The sequence below is a fragment of the Protomyctophum parallelum genome, assembly GCF_964188405.1.
Source record: "Protomyctophum parallelum genome assembly, chromosome: 22".
NCBI lineage: Eukaryota > Metazoa > Chordata > Actinopteri > Myctophiformes > Myctophidae > Protomyctophum > Protomyctophum parallelum.
This window is the reverse complement of record NC_139714.1, coordinates 12,394,327-12,414,840: the sequence shown is the minus strand read 5'-3', so window position 1 is coordinate 12,414,840 and position 20,514 is coordinate 12,394,327. Positions and strand designations below refer to the sequence as shown.

Sequence of the window (20,514 nt, the reverse complement as noted above, 5' to 3'; positions counted from 1 at the left end):
AGTATGTCTCTGACATGCTGGCTCCATAGAGTATTAAAAGGATAGAGACTGATCTGGCGCGAAGCTCCGCCCCCTTCGCTATTCATGTCAGTGGAAGTTGCTCAGTGGCGTTTTGAAGCACCCGGAAGGACCGTCTCAAAACGTCTACTTCCGCATTGGACCACCAAATTTTGGTGGTCACGCACACTCAGGTCGCACACTCAGGTCCTCGGACAAGGCCCTCCTTGAGACCCCCACAGCCCAGCTCATCACAAAGGGTGGCAGGGATTTTGCAATCCGTGACCCCAAGCTGTGGAATGCCCTGCCAATTAATTTAAGACTCGCAAAGTCTGTGTCATGTTTTAAATCCCTTCTGAAAACCCATCTTTATGTTAAGGCCTTCTCTTAAATTCCCTTTGCTTATTCTATTTTTTCTTCATTATATGTGACCACTCCCAGTGGTTTGGGACACAAGTCGGCTAGATTCTGATTATTATTACAAAATATGCACGAACCACTTCAGTCCTATATTTCTATATTGCAGCTTTGATACTTTTACTTAAAAAAATGTGAGTACTTTTCCCACCACTGCCTACTTGTATGTAAAAGTTTAATCCAGAGGTGCTAAAACTTTGAAATCTTGTCAGGGCATTTTAAGTACTTTGGGTTTTTATGTTGAACAAGTTAAAAAGAGTCATATCTTCTGCAAATATGTTCCAATTTCAATGAACAATACATCATATGAAAGCTTAGATTCTGTAGTTTCATAATACTGAAAAATGACCATGGCCTACTTGTGTCTCAAACCACTGGATTCAGTCACATATGTGTATGCCTTCATTTTGTGTTTGCTGTTGTTTCATTTACTGATATCTTGTTGTAGCTGTGATTATGTTGTCAATCAGATAGGACTTTTCTGTTTTTCATACCGTCTATACTAATACAGTACAGATGTGCCATTTGTCCTGCCATTGGCAATTTGTCCTGCCATTGGCAATTCAGTAGATTGTCAGTGCATTGTCAGAAACAGAACATTGTCAGTGAGAAAGTGGGGCATTTGCCAAGGTGTTTAATTCTAGTCAGATTCACTGAATAGGGAGTTCCTCTGCTGGACACTTCTTTTCAGTAGCAAAGCAGTAGAATTAGCAAGGCTAATCAGTGAAAAAAACCTGAGAAAACATGCATTTTCAGAAAACTTTCAGGAAAAGATCAGGAAAGCGTGAAGCGTTGGATTTATTTACTGATGAGTAAGCTAATCATATGGAGGTCATTTAAACACACACACACACACACACACACACACACACACACACACACACACACACACACACACACACACACACACACACACACACACACACACACACACACACACACACACACACACACACACACACACTTTGGTAACCATTGCTTAAGACTGTGGCTGTACTGGGCATCTCCCAGGTGTGACTGTACTGTAGCCTATACTTCACAGTGTGACTCAGTACGAAGCAGGGTGTTGCTGAAAACCAGGGATTTGCACTCCAAAGCATAAATAAAGGTGTATGATCCATTTGAAAGCCGCTCCAAATCCACAACAGAATGCCCTTGGCACTAATTCCATATTAGTCTCGCGTAGCCAGCTCCATCAGAGATCTCGGCCTACTGTGTCTCTGGGGAAATCTAAAATTCAACGCCATGGTGCTAGAACAAAGTCAACAAACCCACTCCCACTGCTTTGAAAGCCAATCATATTGCCGTCCCAATATGAAGGACCACTCTAAACTTTAGAGTGCTCTTCAACAGGGAGTCCCCTCCCCATGCACAAAATCAGCGATAAGACGGGGCCAAGCAATAAGAAAAATCACACCTGTGTGAACTGAGCGGTGCAGGCTGCTCATCAAGACCGCTGGCTGGCTCCAGCTATAGTTATATTGCTCAGTGTGAATGGCCCCTTCAGTGCCACTTTAAGTCACCCAGCGGTGTTGCAACAGACCCGCTGATTGACATCGCGTGTCCTCCCTTGCATAGATTCGTCTCTCCTAATCCAGGGCGCTCTCCGTGGTTTTGATCTGATGGATATACTAAGCTCTTCATTTCTGACTTCTCAACTGCCTCTCGTTCAAAATAAGAATGCGATGGATTATTTAGCAATAATAATAAAAGGAGAGAAAGGTAGGCAAGCAAAACAATATCTGACGTGGCAGGTTTTACACACTCTAAACGTGTGAGGAATCACAAGAGGCTTGAAGGTCTGTCCAGAGGCAAGCAAGTTCCCTTTGTTGAAGTTTATTTAACGTGCACACCAGTATACACGGATGCTCCAGCTCACAGGCCGGTCTCCAAGCCAAGCATAACGATACAAGCACCGAGGTACAGTTTATATCAGAGATAGACTCCACCTACAAGGTGGAGCCGAAGTGAATACAATCTCTCTAGATGTAAGGACCATTTGCTTACACACAAAGGAAGAGGGGGGGTGGGGGGAACAGGATGAGAAGGAGTGAGGTGAGAGGGGAAAGGGGGGGGGGAACAGGTGAAAAGGACTCTGTTACTCACAGCATGGTTCAGAGCTTCAAAGCTCGTCTAGACTAATTTAGTGTATTCAAATTAGCTTCAAATGAGTCTTGCAGATGGAAATTCCTTGTCATATCTCAGTTTTTTTCCGGAACAGAAGGGGGGGGGCTTTACAGAGTAAAAGCGGCCATGTCTTCCCGGCCCCCCACACTTCTATTTTGAAGGAATTCCGGCGCTGATTGTGTTCATTTGGTTCACACGGTGGCGATTCATCACCATCTCTGATGGTGATGAATCGCTGCTCGGCTATTTTCCATCATTCCTAGCAATTATCACAACCTTTTAGCGTTTTAATTGTGTGCTGCGGGAGGCTGTGATGATAAGGCGCCCGCGGGGACTTTTAGGGAGCGATATATGAAGGGGATTTTGGGATAGAAAATAATATAGTGGATCTATTTGCAGCCTCTGCACTCTGAGCTGTTTTATTAGCCAGGGAACCAGCCACGAGGGAGAGCCCATAACCGCCAACGAACTCAAGATAACCGTATTCATTAACATTGCGCTGTGAGTGTTAATCCATGAAAAGCATCAGTGCCATTTTAGATTTTAACCATGTATGTTATATAGCAACATTATGTTTTTCAGAAAACTCTTTAGATGGCATTTCATTTTGTGTTTTTCTTTTTTTCCCTCGTAAATCAACGTCCTACTTGATGACACTACAGTATCACACAAAAGCATGTTGTTTTTTAATATGAATTTTTGGACAAAATTATGATGTTTTTTTCCACCCGACAGGAGGTCGGCCTCAGGTCTGTATGTGTTAATTAAACTCTGGAAGTGTTACAGTTTCTGTATAGTTTCTGAGTATGAATCCTTAATGGTCTGTGGTCAAGAGTTACACATCCATTGACAGTCCATTGGAATGGTCCATTGGAATGGTGAAATCCACTTGCCGTGGAATGAATGAATGAATGAATGAAGTCTAACCTCTTCCCACTCAGCGGTGAAGGAGGGCGTTCTCTCCAGCCGTCCCCCAGGACTGGTGATGTCTCCTGGGCTGGAAGCGCCTGGTCCCTCCTGGAGAAATGACAACCAACCACCACGGAATTAGTTACTGACTTATGAACTACTGAACATTCATTTAGAATAAGGACATTTATTTTATTGTTTCTTTTCTTTTTATTTTATTTTTTAATTAGGCTACATTTTGAGTAGGCAATTATTGTAATTTTCTCCCAATTTACATTTTAGTCGCCATACCAATTAATTTCAGAAGATTTGTGTTAAAACATTCCAAATGATTCCAAATTTAGGATTTTAGCGAAATACAAGTTGGCTCCCACTTCCTATGCCAGATCTTCTTAATGGGTTTCCCCAGGCTTTTCTTTTTGAGGCGAATGCGAATGAAAATAAAAGCCTGGGTACCGAGGCTATGGAAGGTACCTGTATGGGAGACACTGTGGCCACCAGGTTGGAGTCAGACCTACCTGTATGGGGGACACTGTAGCCACCAGGTTGGAGTCAGACCTACCTGTATGGGAGACACTGTAGCCACCAGGTTGGAGTCAGACCTACCTGTATGGGGGACACTGTAGCCACCAGGTTGGAGTCAGACCTACCTGTATGGGAGACACTGTGGCCACCAGGTTGGAGTCAGACCTACCTGTATGGGGAACACTGTAGCCACCAGGTTGGAGTCAGACCTACCTGTATGGGGGACACTGTAGCCACCAGGTTGGAGTCAGACCTACCTGTATGGGAGACACTGTGGCCACCAGGTTGGAGTCAGACCTACCTGTATGGGGAACACTGTAGCCACCAGGTTGGAGTCAGACCTACCTGTATGGGGGACACTGTAGCCACCAGGTTGGAGTCAGACCTACCTGTATGGGGGACACTGTAGCCACCAGGTTGGAGTCAGACCTACCTGTATGGGGGACACTGTAGCCACCAGGTTGGAGTCAGACACCTACCTGTATGGGAGACACTGTAGCCACCAGGTTGGAGTCGGACTTGGACAGGGCCTTGGTCAGCTGCAGGTCCAGCACGCTGCGGGGCACCGACCTCATCCTCCCCAGGGTGCTGCACGCCCTCTCCTCGTACCCCCCGGGCCCCGACGACGATGAAACGCCGTCCCTGCTCACCGCTGGCTTGCCCCTGGGAACCTCCCCGTTGTGACCGGAGGACGGCGGGCCACCTCCGCCCGGGTCCGCCGCCTGCTCGCCGTTCCTGGGCCGCTCCGGTGCCTGTTCCCAGTGGAAAGTATCTAAGTACTAAGTACTTTACTTGAGTATTTCCAATTTCCAGAACTTTTACTTCTACTTCTACATCTCAGAGGCAAATATTGTACTTTTTAATTTTAAAACTTTACTGTGTAGATTTGTATTATTATTGCAAAACATATACAGTAACCACTTCAGCGCTATACATTTCTGCCATTTGAAAATGGCCGATCTACAAGCTCACAATGAGCTTGTAGATTGTGAGCTTGATTGTGAGCTTGTGGATCGGCAATTTTCGAATGAGACATTCTGCACAAAGAGTAGCCTACTTTTATACTTTTGGTACTTTAACTACATTTTAATGCCAATACTTTTGCACTATTACTCAAGTATACATTTTGAATTCTGGAACGTTTACTTGTATTTCTATATTACAGTATTTATACTTTTACTTAAATAAAACATTGGAGTAGTTTTTCCACCGTGCACTGACCTGTTCCTGGTCCTGGTTGACCCGCGTGTGGAAGACGGTCCGATAGACCACCTGCGGCTTTTGGGGGTCCGCCGCGGCCCCGCCCCCAGCGGAGGACGACTGGCTCCCTGCTGTCCTGGCGATGACCTGAGTGTTGATTTTGACAGCAAATTTTGATTTATTCTTTTTGTCTTTTGAATGAAATTTCATTTAGTTTTGGTCACAATATTATTTTAGTCATCCGAAAGTCTAGTTTTATAGTTGACTCTATCTTACATCGGAGTCCCTAAACCCATTATTTGGTGATTTAGCATTGTGTAAAGAGGTTGGACAGCTGCCTTTATACGTAAAACACCTTCGCTCCCTGTTACAGCTAACGTACACACCTAAGCTACGGCTTAGGTTTGGTTTCAGCGTTACAAAAATGAAACCAATCACCGTACCACATGCCATTGGCTGGGTTTCTCGAACGCATGTGGTGTAAGACTTGTAGTACAGCACATGCTCAGTTGCTTCTCTAGGCCGCACACAGAAGCCTGTGAACATTTTGTGCATAGATGTGCCACGCAATTGTAGGCCTCAGACCAATCGGCCAACTTCACATATCAACCCGAGGGAACATGCAAACTCCACACAGAAAGGCCCTTATTTTCGCCAACCCCGCCCGCCTCAGGTATGGGCACTGATGATGCGGAGGAGAGAACACGCCCACAGCACCCACAGCGACCCCGGTGGGAATCAAACCCAGGACCTTCTAGCTGTGAGGTGACTGTGCCACCGCGCCCCCAAGCTTTCCTTCTCACCCATTGAGATGCATGATTTCTCCATTAAATAGTCGATCATTTCAGTAGCAAGAGCTTCAAAATATCTTCTAAATCTAGTCAACCAGGCATGCAGTAGACTATGCACTGGGGAAGTGTGCATGAAATTACAAGCAAATGAGGGAGAAACAGTATCCAACTCAATCAACTTTAACAACCATCCGATAGTTTTCATGCAATGCACGGTAAGACTATGGTGATTAGCATTATTGACATCACCTGAGTGGGTGTAACTTTCCCAATGCTAAGTTGTGTATGTGTTCAACAACACAGATATGCAAAATAACTCACTGACGAAAGCCTGCCATCCTTAGCAACTGTTGCTACTGTATAACTAGAAAAGGTCTTCATCAGGGCGAGAAATGATGAAGACCAGTTATGGTCAAAACATGTTGGCTGTTGCCTTTTAATTATTTATAGGCCATTTAACTTTGAGTGCCCAGATCGTCTCTCTTTTTCTATGACGTGATCCCGTTTGATACGTGTGAGCACCTTTTTACTCTTTTTACCACTTTTTATATCTCCGGTGAGCACCTGGTTTTTGGACAATCGCTTTTGGGGTGGGGTTTAGCGCAGGGCTAATTGTCAATATATTTAGTCTTAAAGTTTTGGTCATCATATAGCTTAGTTTTAATTTTGTTTTCGTCAGGGGGAAAAAATCATTGAGGGACATCAACACTGACCTGAGGGGCTGCCCCGCCGCCGCCGACCACAATGCTGAACTCGGGAGCCCGCAGCTGGGCGTTCTTGGCGTTGTGGTTGTTGTATAGGTGGTACGGTGTGTCCGGGGTCTCGCAGGCCGGCGACGAGCCGTGGAGGAGGCCCGCGAACTCCTCGGGCACGTGACTCTTCCTGCGGTCCTCGGGCGGAGGAGGAACGACAGCGGTGGTGGTGGTGGTGACGGAGGAAGAGGAGGAGGAGGAGGGGAAAGGAGGAGGCTCCCGCTGGTAAGGCCCGTCGTCTGAAATAAATAGGAACAAACAAACAAGGCGATTAGTGTAACTCGAGGCGTGTGCAAACGCGTGCGTCCGGGGAAACGGCGCCGAGCCCTCGAGACAATTACACACACTGAAGAACCTGCTCCGAGTACAGAGAGAAAAAAATTGATTAACCCAATAAGGTCTGAGGGCGAATTCTGCATCAGTAGTTACTCACACTTGGGCACGAAGTGACACGCTGCGAGCTTGCAGATATGCTATTTTTTAATAGCCAACGCAAAAAAAGAAATACAAAAATCTGAAATGACACAGATGCATTCCCGGTGTGAGCGGGATAATCTGTGCTCCAGGAAAAGAAAGCATGTTAAACATGAGAGTGCTCTGCTGTTTGTAGCAGCCGTACCGTGCAGAGAGTATAGTGCAGCGATCTCTATACTAGCCAGAAACGCACAAAAGGAGCCGCAAATTGAAAGATAACAGATAAACGCGGTGAACAAGAGGTTCTGTTTGCCTGAAGTGAAGAGACCTGCTTCTTCTGCAGAAGGGGGGGGGGGTGACAACTCCTGACTCCAATTTTACACGCCTGCTCCCTTGATGTGTGTGTGTGTGTGTGTGTGTGTGTGTGGGTGTGTGTGTGTGTGTGTGTGTGTGTGTGTGTGTGTGTGTGTGTGTGAGGGTGTGTGTGTGTGTGTGTGTGTGCGTGCGTGAGTGAGCGCGAACGCTTGTGTTCATGGGACTCTTTGAACTGTAATAAGAGTCAAATGAAGGATACCCACACACTGTGAAATCATGGATTCTAATATAACTCCGAGTGTGCAAACGGCTCCGGTGGGTTCCATTCGTAACATCCTCAGATTCTCAGAGTTAAAGTAAGCCTGAGGATTTGACCACGCAGACATGCTGACTGTCTGTGTGCAGTGGGGTGAGCGCGGGGCCAGAGAAATATGCTTTTCATCCCTTTTGACCCAATAATAATTTCATTCAGAGTGTGTCTGAATGAATGCGTAGATTAACTCAGGGGTAGAGTGGCCGCTTGGAACCGGAAGGTTCCCAGTTCGATCCCGTGGGCTCCCCCAGAGTTAGGGGCGAAGTGTCCTTGAGCAAGATGCTGAACCCCTAATTGCTCCCGATGAGCAGGTTGGTGCCTTGCAAGTTGCATGGTTTCCTCCACCATCGGTGTGTGAATGTGTGTGAATGGATGAATGTAATGCACAATGGCGGTATATAAATGCACCATTTACTCATTTATTAATATCTGAGGCCGATTCTTAAATGCCCCCCAAATTCTTTACATTTGGCGGACACCTCAATCTGGCAATGTTTCGTGCCAAGGACCGCCAGAAGAGGTGATTGAATGATGATTCAACATTTTGACACTTGTTCACTTCAAAAATGTACAAAAATAGCAGATACATACATCTGCTATTTTTGAGAACTCCACTGCTGTACACCACTGTTCTAAAAGCTTTCTGAAAACCTCCACATTCTAAGCGTGAGGTTGTGAATGCAGAATCTGTAGTTGGATGCTCAAACATATACACAAATGAGGCAAGACAAGAATTCAGACTTCAAAAGGAGCCAAAATGTACATGACCTGTCAATGCAATGGAGACACAGTCTGGCTCATTAATGGAGAAGAGTTACTAAGAATACTTAAAATATACTTTTATAAGGGATATTACTGAATGTTCACTTCTCAGAATTCCATGACAAGGTTGCAAACTTGCAACATTTGACTTTTCAAACTCAAGCTTCGTAAATCAAAATGAGTGCGTTCCCGTCCAAAAATAGCCGATATACAATGTATGTAGACAGACAGACAGACAGACAAAAACGTAGACAGACAGACCAGTAAGCGCATATACAGTATGTCTTTGATCTGTGCATAACAAACAAGATCATACACACGAGGTATTTATTCTGTGTGTATGTAATGGAGCATGAAAATCCATTAGCAGGTGTAGACACGCACGCACACGCGCACGCACACGCACACGCACACGCACACGCACACGCACACGCACACGCACACGCACACGCACACGCACACGCACACAGACAGACAGACAGACAGACAGACAGACAGACAGACAGACAGACAGACAGACAGACAGACAGACAGACAGACAGACAGACAGACAGACAGACAGACAGACAGACAGACAGACAGACAGACAGACAGACAGACAGACAGACAGACAGACAGACAGACAGACAGACAGACAGACAGACAGACAGACAGACAGACAGACAGACAGACAGACAGACAGACAGACAGACAGACAGACAGACAGACAGACAGACAGACAGACAGACAGACAGACAGACAGACAGACAGACAGACAGACAGACAGACAGACAGACAGACAGACAGACAGACAGACAGACAGACAGACAGACAGACAGACAGACAGACAGACAGACAGACAGACAGACAGACAGACAGACAGACAGACAGACAGACAGACAGACAGACAGACAGACAGACAGACAGACAGACAGACAGACAGACAGACAGACAGACAGACAGACAGACAGACAGACAGACAGACAGACAGACAGACAGACAGACAGACAGACAGACAGACAGACAGACAGACAGACAGACAGACAGACAGACAGACAGACAGACAGACAGACAGACAGACAGACAGACAGACAGACAGACAGACAGACAGACAGACAGACAGACAGACAGACAGACAGACAGGTGGTGGGGGGGGATTAGAGATAGACATAGGGAGGCATAGCGGACCCTGATCTCTTCTCTTGTTCCTTCTGACCTGAGATCAGATTCTAAAAATGTCTTCTACATCCTGACAGTTTTCTGAAAAAGCTATGTTTCTATGTCTGTCGTTCTTCGATTTTTCAAGCTATTCAATAGCTAAAGCATAACATAATGCTAACACCAAAAGGGATTCCTGCCCAGAATGGGTTAAGAGGCCCGTCCAAGTAAACAATCCCATAACAGATAAACATCACATTACCACTGTGTCACGCACACTCACGCACATGCGTGCACGCATGCACGCACACACGCACCAACGCACGCATCCGATCTACAAGCTCGCAATGCGTCGCTTAGTGACATGTAGTGAGCTTGTAGATCGGCTATTTTCAAATTGCCAAAGTACAAATAGGTCTGAAGTGGTTTTGTAATAATAATCAAAATCTACAGAGTGACTAAAGTCTCCAAGTAGGCCTAATTGTAGTGGAGTAAAAGTACGACATTTGCCTTTATCCGTCTCTCTGTGTCCCTTTATTCCTATATATGGAGTTCAATGTCAGGAACTCCATATATAGGAATATAGATTTGAAAAGATCAGACTAATAGCTAAAATAGCAGATCAAGATGGCGACACGCTGCGACAGACACTATTGTAAGCTTGCCTTGTACTGCTGTTCACAATAAGTTAAGGAAATATCAGATACTGACAAAGAATAAAACTTGATTTTATTTTAACACACAATATCGTTTCAGATTGTTATCTGGTTGTTGTTGGGGGGTTTTTTGGGGGGGGGTTGTGCAAAGCCTCATTTTGGGGTATTCTTTCAGTTGCCGAAAATGATTTCGTTTTTTATTCCAGTTTTAGTTATTTTCGTTTTAGTTATAATAATAATTGCAGCCATTATACGCATCCATTATATAACCCCAGCATAGAGTTATGTAAGAGAACATAAAGTATGTCTTTTCTGCAAAAAAAAAAGAAGGCCCAGGGGAGAAAAAACAAGAGCCACTAATTAGATGAATTCACAGTGATTAAAGAGGTGCCATTTTCGCCGTGACGTGGTCGCTTCATAACGGAGACAAAGTGGCACGAACACGAAGCGGAGAATCTCCCACGACAAGAAGTCATTTTTCTACATTTCCCATTAGTCCATTAAGACCTGAGGCCGATTCTAAAGAAGAATCTTCTAAATTCTAACTGTCAGTGGTTCTCAAACTTTTACATGTCAAGGACCTCAAAAATGATATGTAATTGCCCGCTGACCGCCATCTAAAATGTTGTTCCAAGGACCCCCCCCAGAAGCAAAGAAATTAGTTAAAAACATTTGCTGTGAAACATTTGCACACGTTTTCACGATTTCCTGCAGTTTTTCAACAGCTAAAGTTTAAAATGATGGTTAAAAGTGGTTAAAAGCTAAGGCGACACAGATACGTTCCAGGTCTCAGTGGGTTAGAGCGGCCCACACCCTGGCTGGCAGCCTCATAATCAATTCAAATGGTTTGTTCTGTGAGAGTAACGTATCATTTATCATCGAGACACACCGTACTGTACTGTAGCCTATACTGTGGCGTGCTTCCTTTGGCTAACGAGCCGTGAAAACGCCCCACGAATGTAAAGACGGTTGTTTCTTTTAATAGGCCGCGTGTAGCAGTCCTCGCTCCTCGACAACGGAACCACAAATATCGAGCACGTCATCTCTCTCTACATGTCATCTACATGCCATTGTTCTGTCAGCGTTATCCGTTTTGTTCACATGCTGGCCATTGATTCGGTTATCACATCTTCTGATTATAAACGGTAGAAGAATAAACACAAATAATTAATTAAAATGAACACCAAAGGGCTGGGTGGTTTGGTCGGATAATTGGAGAAGAGGAGGAAATAAAAACCTCACACCCGTGTGAAGTGAGTGGTGCAACTCCGTGTGGGGGTCCCCGGAAGTTCCAAACCCACAGGAACGTGCCCAGGGTGCCGGCCCGGTTCTGGCGAGCCGCCCCGTGTCCGAAATGGTTGAGAAATGACAGAGTTACTGCAGTGGTTGCACCACAGTAGTTATTTTGTGGTGCATTATTTGTCCAAAACATGTTTCAAAACATATTAAATGTCATTTTGCCATGGGGGGGGGGGGGGGGGGGGGTGGGGGCTGCAGCCACAGGCTATGACTATTTTGCATGGAAAGGTTTGGGAACCCCTGATCTCTTGTCATGTAAAGGCAATATACAGTACGCTGGACTAATATTAAAATATGTTCCTCCACACAGGCAACGGTAGCCTATGAAAAACCATACACAGTTAGTGAAGCTCATCAGTAGTGGGATTGTTTACCGTGGCTACCATGACAACAGAAAGCCTGTTTCCTCGAGGCGGTTGATCCTTTTAACCCATTCTGGATGGGAACCCTTTTTGGTGTTTTAACTAAGCATTATGTTATACTTTAGCTATTGAAGAATAGCAGATCTACAAGCTACTAGCTTGTAGGTCTGCTATTTTTGAAACATTGTGAAAATGTGGCACAAATCTTTGAATATATATTCTTTCAGAATACTTTTTTTTTAAATTTCACTGGGTCTTATGCCGCATTCACATGGGATCAGGCAAACGGCACCACCTGCTGGACGGCAGGCACGGAACGGTAAAAAGATAAAATATGTTAACATTGAATGCCGTGTTACCATCGCCGGTTCTGGCTGCCATGCCGTCCTATCCCGTTGACCGTCCTGCTCCCGTCCACTAATATAACTTCCTGATTGCCGTCTACCGCTTGCCTGATCCCATGTGAATGGAGCATTAACAGCTAAATACACCATCCTAAACAAACACGCATGCATGTCTGTCTGTCTGTCTGACCAAATACAACCACCACAGTTAATGTCATAGTTCATACACGCTACCATACAGACGCCATTTTATCCACTACAATAACTTACATAGTGTACATATAGTTCAGCAAATAAACATTCTATCAAATTACCATCTATCCTCTCGCTAGTATGTCCCTCATTGCAGTGTGTGTGTGTGTGTGTGTACGCACGCTCCTTACCCGAGTAGCTGACAAAAGAAGTAAGCTTTGCTTGTTGTAAGTTAAACTGTATTAGCATGCTATACCTTCACACAGCTTTGCTTCTGACAACTCACAACAGCAGTTGCCTGCATATTTATTTACATATTGCATGAGCCACACACACACACACACACACACACACACACACACACACACACACACACACACACACACACACACACACACACTAACCTATAGTGTTGTGCAGGCTGTGTCATGCACAGCTCAGCTCAACCTGTGATTGGTATTTGGATAAGCTGTCTCTCAAACCGCAGCAATGTGTCTCTGCATGTGTGTGTGTGTGTGTGTGTGTGTGTGTGTGTGTGTGTGTGTGCATGCATGCAATTTACATTCCTTTTGACGCCTTTTCGTAGGTAGGTACCATCATGGGCCCAAACAAACAAAACAAACATCTAACATGGGAGCTCTATAATCTTTTATGACAGCACATAGTTTCTCTTTTTAGTGGCTTCACTGTTTTGTTCACATTTTGTCTTTTTTGTGGCCTCGCTGTTTTCTTTTTGTTTGTTTTTTAAGAGGGCTTTGCTGGCAACAAGCACTGTCATGATATTGTATCTGTTGTTGTTGGTAGTAATTAGGGGTGTGGCGGTGCACGTCTTCACACTGCACTGCCTGTGACACTCACTGGAGGCGAGGAACACGTGCACACTGTCCCGCTGTGATTGTGAATGAGAGGCAGACGTGCGCGCTGGCTGAGAAGCAGCAGGTTGCGTGCATTGGAAAATATCAAGTTGAATAGTGCAGCGGTTCTCGACCTTTTCAGGCAGAGACCCCCCGCCGAAATAATCATGTTTGAACTGAAAAGAAAGAACAAACAAACAAACAAACCAAGGAAAGAAATAAAGAAGCTAAAAGGATAACACAAGTTAATAACTGCTGTAAAGCGTCTTAATCAATCAATCAATCGAGACAAAAATACCCCAACTATTATTTTTCTGCCATAATTCATATTGGAACCCTGACGGCTACACTTGCGTGCACCATGGAAGAGGCAACACACGCATGCACGGTGCACACATGCACGCACGCATATGGGAAGCCGTTTAGGCCATAAATGCATAGTCAACTCGCACATACATGTATACTTCTCTTGCACATACATATATATTGGTACTTCACTTGCACATACATGCATATCTCACATACACATACATGCATACTTCACTTGCACATACATACATTTAGGTACTTCACTTGCACATACATACATACTTCATTCGCACATACATACATACTTCACTTGCACATACATACATACTTCATTCGCACATATATAAATACTTCACTTGCACATACATACATACTTCACTTGCACATACATACATACTTCACTTGCACATACATACATACTTCATTCGCACATACATACATACATACTTCACTTGCACATACATACATACATACTTCATTCGCACATACATACATACTTCACTTGCGTGCGTGCGTGCGTGCGTGCGTGCGTGCGTGAGTGTGTGTGTGCGTGCGTGTGTGTGAGAGAGTATGAAGGTATATGCACAAAAGTATGTATATAACAGAAAGGCAATTACTGGAACAGGAAGCTTGTAAGATCAGTGTTTCCTGCAGGAAAAACTTTTGTCATGGTGCTGTCAATTGTCAATTAATTTGATTAATTAATTAATTAATAAGATTAATAAATTAAGATGAATTCATATTATTGCTCTTGTATTGCTATTGGAGACACTGGGGGACACTGGGCAGGCACTGGCGAGGCACTCAGGGAGGCACTGGGGAGACACTGGGGAGGCACTCAGGGAGACACTGGGGAGGCACTGGGGAGGCATTGGGTAGGCATTGGGTAGGCACTGGGGAGACACTGGGGAGGCACTCAGGGAGACACTGGGGAGGCACTGGGGAGGCATTGGGTAGGCATTGGGTAGGCACTGGGGAGACACTGGGGAGGCACTGGGGAGGCATTGGGTAGGCATTGGGTAGGCACTGGGGAGACACTGGGGAGGCACTCAGGGGGACACTGGGGAGGCACTGGGGAGGCATTGGGTAGGCATTGGGTAGGCACTGGGGAGACACTGGCGAGGCACTCAGGGAGGCACTGGGGAGACACTGGGGAGGCACTCAGGGAGACACTGGGGAGGCACTGGGGAGGCATTGGGTAGGCATTGGGTAGGCACTGGGGAGACACTGGGGAGGCACTCAGGGGGACACTGGGGAGGTACTGGGGAGCCACTGGGCAGACACTGGGGAGGCACTGGGCAGACACTGCAGGGCAGACACTGGGGTGGCACTTGGGGCGGCACTGGGGAGGTACTGGACATTTCATATCACACACACACCATGATTCACTAGCCCCCTTTTTTTTTTTTTTCACAGCTTGGCATGTCGCGATTTATTTCAAGCATGGCGCAGCGCCATACCAACAACATTGTGCAGGAAACCCTGAAGATGGTCACATAATTCGCCAGGACACCATTTTTGCCATAACAAATGAATTTCAAATGAAAAGCTAATGGAAATGCAACAGTCAGGAACAGGCCTGTAATTGCTGGGTGCTGAACTGGAGGTAGTGCAAAAATGAAGACTGTCCACTTGATTTTTGTTTTGATTCAATGTCAAAATGAAATCAATGAAATCAATGTCTTAAATGGCAATAGACTTTGTTATACATTTCTTCCAAAGTTTATTGAGATGCATCTAGTGCACTACAGAGAATGATACAGCTAGCCGTAACTAAATAAAATAATAAATAATACTAAATACAAGAAAATGCATTAACTTTCAATAAGCCATTTATTAATTGTACAGATGCCTTACATTTAAATTCAAAGAGGGGATGTTTATGGTTAAGTGTTTAACCTGTAAAAATAAGAATAAGAAGTGTTTAACCTGTAAACCTTAAGGAAATGGCAACCTGTTAATTAATACTATGGTTTATTATTATTATTATGTGCAAAGGTACATTTTACCCCTAAAGTGATGCCTGCATGTAACCTGTTAATTAATACTATGGTTTATTAATAATAATAATAGTAATTATTATTATTGTTATATACACGTGGTACCTTTTTACCCCTAATGTGATGCCTCGAATCAGCTGCGCTATCATGTGACAAAAGCATTGAGCCTTACCGACAGAACTCGGGGAGAAAAAAAATACCTTGCGAAGATCTTGCGAGCTTCCTGTTCCAGGAATTGCCTTCCTGTTATATACATACTTTTGTGCATATACCTACATACTCTCTCACACACACACACACACACACACACACACACACACACACATACACGCACGCACGCACACGCACAAGTATTTGAAGTGAAGTATTTATATATGTGCGAATGAAGTATGTATATATGTGCGAATGAAGTATTTATATATGTGTGAATGAAGTATGTATGTATGTGCAAGTGAAGTATGTATGTATGTGCAAGTGATGTATGTATGTGCGAATGAAGTATGTATGTATATATGTGCAAGTGAAGTATGTATGTATGTGCAAGTGAAGTATGTATGTATGTGCAAGTGAAGTATTTATATATGTGCGAATGAAGTATGTATGTATGTGCAAGTGAAGTATGTATGTATGTTTTGTGCGAATGAAGTATGTATGTATGTGCAAGTGAAGTATGTATGTACGTGCGAATGAAGTATGTATGTATGTGCAAGTGAAGTACCTAAATGTATGTATGTGCAAGTGAAGTATGCATGTATGTGTATGTGAGATATGCATGTATGTGCAAGTGAAGTACCAATATATATGTATGTGCAAGAGAAGTATACATGTATGTGCGAGTTGACTATGCATTTATGGCCTAAACGGCTTCCCATACACGCACGCACGTACGTACGTATATTTCATTTATAAGAACAGACGCGCCCGCACAGAACCTCTCTGGTTCTCAGTTTTCTCACACACACACACACACACACACACACACACACACACACCACAGGCTGAGGAGGGTCATGTCTAATTGCCTGTTAACACATGTTCAGTGCAACAATATGGCAGAGCACCAGCAGTGTCCTGCCAAGCAGATGAGTCCATCACTCGACACTGTCAGCACAGGGCTCCACTCATATGGGCCGGCTGTGGCTCAGGAGGTAGAGCAGGTCATCCAGTGATCCTTGGGTCGGGGGTTCGAATCCCAGCAGCTCCTGTCCACATGTCGAAGTGTTCTTTGGCAAGACACTGAAGCCTACACTCAGTACACTGCCTCCAATGAGTCGGTCGGTGTGAGCTTGCCACCATTGGTGTGAGAATGAGGTAAAGTGAGGACACTGGCGTCGAACATTCAGGGCTGTATTTTGCGTGTCTTAAGTACCAGGTCTTATTCCCTAACTTGAGTAAACTAAAGACCTGGAGGCGTGATCAATGCTCTTTGGCCACTCAGAATAGCCAAATGGTTTGATCACGCCTCCAGGTCTTTAGTTTACTCAAGTTAGGGAATAAGACCTGGTACTTAAGACACGCAAAATACAGCCCTCAAGCTCTTGTTACAACTTTTATTTTTATTTTTTTGCTTAAATATTCATAAAAGTAAAACGCACAGACAGGTTTAACCACTTCCAACCTGGCGTCATGATTTTGGACATTAAGTTATTGTAGGCATTTGATTAAAAAAAAAGAACCACCATGAAAACAACCGATAACACTGCTTTTGAAACAGTCACACTAATATAAAGCATTATATGAAAACGAAAGAGACAGTGAGAGAAAGTACAACCAACTTTAGGACAACTTTAGCAGACAGACAGACAGACAGACAGACAGACAAAACCAGAGAGAAGCAGAGTACACAAGCCAAAATCCTAGAAACTTGGTTAATTCGGCCGTGACATGCTGTTTGTGAGAACATACAAACAGACACACCTGTTCCACCACACAGCTCAGCCTTCGACCATTCAGCTACAAAAACAACAGAATTGTTGTTTTCCTGCAGAGAGATGTTTACAAAAGGGCAAGGGCACCGTTCGCTTACGGGCCAGGCTCACAGAGTGAGTCTCCCATCCGTAATTATTTTGTCCGAGCCTCCGGCAACTGGAGTCTGGTGCGCCGTTAAAACGGAACCCACCAGCATGCCATGTATTGTTCTGTTGTGGATAGGAAGAGGATAGCACACATTGTTGCTGGCCTGGCTGGCAGAGGAAATTGCATGAAGAATGTGATGCAACTTCACCCAATAATAAACAATCTGTGGTGCCGTTCGTTTCTGGGAGAGATTGAGGTTGCGAAGGAATGCAGGAGCTGGGAGAGAGATGGACAGATGCATGCACGTCTGGCTGCAAGTGGCCCGGATTACAAGCAGAGAATATTTGTATTTTTCTTTCAAGCCTAGGGATGCACCTACTGTATAGACTGAGGGTATGCACATGACATCATCATCAAACACGGAAGTTACGCAGGAACGCCTACCGAGTGGCAAACAGCTTTCTGGCCTTGACAGCCCATACAGAAAAGTCCTACCTGATTGCATTAAACAACGTTAAACTCACTTTGCCACTCACTTTACTAATGTGCATACCCTCTTTACAAATATTACCACTTTCCCCACTGAAATATAGTTCCTCAAATCAGCTCGGCACGTGAACTGTCACACACTACACACACAAACACAAGCAAAAGTGCACGCACGCACGCACGCACGCATACATACACAATCTCTAAACTATGGATGTTTTGCTGCAGATGCAGGGGAGGGCGGCGGGGGCGTGTTCTTAACTTCTTACACATCTGATAAGCGCTGTGTTCCTTGCTTCCGCCTCTGCTGGAAGACACAGCGAGCGTTATTAACCCATTTTGGGCGGGAACCCCTTTTGGTGTTTTATAATTTAGCTATTGAAGAATCGCAGACCTACAAGCTCATAGCGCGCCACCGAGTGGCGCGCTAGGAGCTTGTAGGTCTGCTATTTTTGAAAAATCGTAAAAATGAGGCGCAAATCCTTGAATATATATTCTTTCAAAGTGAATGTTTTTAACTCGGGTCTAAATGGGTTAAAAGCCACAGGCTAATATCGGAGCTGTCAGTCACGGAGGGAGATTAGAGACGGAATCCCATTTCCTGAGTATATCAGTCTGTGTGAATTCATATCGTTCTTCTTCCCCCTGGGGCGGCGGTGTAGGTGAGAACGCCAGGAAAAACAAAGATTTAATCCGTTAACACCAGGAAAGCACCTGTGTCATTCATATATATTTAAAAAATATAGATAGATAGATATACAAGATATACAAGCTCATAGCAAACCCTACGTGCTTGACGGCCCGCTATTTTTGGAAAATCTTGAACATTTTGTGCAAATTTTATATTTTATATATTTTTAAAGCTATATTTTTTTTAGTGGTGCAACCACTCCAAGGAACAGCAATGTCCGTGTTCACCTATATACCTATGTGTCCGCCTATGTGTTAATGAGCACGAGTATGAATATTAGTACCAGTAGGGGCGCTGTTGTGCCAGAAGAGAGAGAGAGAGTGCTGCACTGTTGCCTGCTAATGAGAGAGAGAGAGAGAGGAAAAGGGGGGGTCGACCTGGAACCACATATGTTTAGATGTGGGTTAGACGGTAGCCTGGGTTATTGACCAGACTCACAATTCATTGTTTGCCACCGGCAGATTGGCGTCTGGCCACTGCGAGGTGTTATGTTATTATCCTAGTCTAATAAGGCTAGGTCGGCGGCCAAATACTTTTACTGCATTTTGTCGGGTCCTCCTTGGACATGAAACAGTTTGAGAACCACTGAATATAGAAACATATGTTTTTCAGAAAACTGTCAGGGTTTAGAAGACATTTTGTTAAATCGGCCTCAGGTCTTAATGGGTTAAGTCCCTCTTGGTTTGTTGCTTTTGGCTGTTTTTATTTCCACTAGGAAGTGTAAACCCAAGAACGTTCCGTAAGTAAGTAAGTGAGTAATAAGTAAGTAGGTAACATTTTCTGTAGCAGTGTCTGTAAGGAAGCCAAACTAAAATAAGTTTTACTCTTATGTACATGCACACAAGATGTAACAATAAAGTACAATGTTGAACCTTGGTTGGTAGAGTGTACCTGGTAGACTATTTTCTAACCTGACTCCATCAGAGTGTACTCTCTGCTGGTGGAGTCAGGTTATCTCTTTTCCCCCTCTACACTGAATCTCTTCAGCGATCCAATTTGAATCACACATTGGGTCCTCTATAGTCTATAAAACAACGCTGAGCCACAAATGCCACTGTTTGTTACAGAAACACGATAAGGTACAAAAAGCAACGCAAGTCATGTGACAATCACCGTCAGACAGGGTTTTGACACTTCATACCGTTTGCCTGCAATTGCCGTCAACAATGTGCAGGTGCGTGGTACCGTGGGGTCCATTTGGTTCCATTTGTATACACTCTCAGAAGAGTTACAGACCCATAAGGGTCCATTTGGTTCCTAACTATCATTTAGCTGGGAGTGGGAACCCCCTGGAACTCCCCACTTTGGGAACCACTGCTCTGTAGAGCAGCTCCAAAGTACTTTCACTTGTACGCACAGTGGCCAAGCACGTTCAGGTAGGTCAGAATAGGTCAGAACAAAGAACAACACAGATAAAAGCAAATTATATGTTACAAACAGAAATAAAAGGGATGAAAACCCGCATTACAGAGTTATTAGCGGCACCACCACATAACTGACACAGGCAGGCCTATAATAGGCAACCCATTCTGGCACAGATAATTATGCACTCCGAGGAGCACACACTTTCCCCCGTACTGAATAGTGGTTTCGGATGATATCAGATGATTTGATCTCCGTCATCAGCCCTTATCAGGACTATG

The 20,514-nt window shown here is 44.5% G+C and overlaps 1 protein-coding gene across 1 annotated transcript in view; it reads right to left on the bottom strand.

Annotated features, from left to right (window-relative positions):
- Positions 1-20,514, bottom strand: part of anks1b (ankyrin repeat and sterile alpha motif domain containing 1B) — a 295,647-nt gene that overhangs the window by 92,255 nt on the left and 182,878 nt on the right. The window contains 4 exon segments of the mRNA XM_083758106.1: positions 3,469-3,558; positions 4,455-4,727; positions 5,197-5,322; positions 6,680-6,957. Coding sequence (XP_083614232.1) covers positions 3,469-3,558; positions 4,455-4,727; positions 5,197-5,322; positions 6,680-6,957 — 767 coding nt within the window.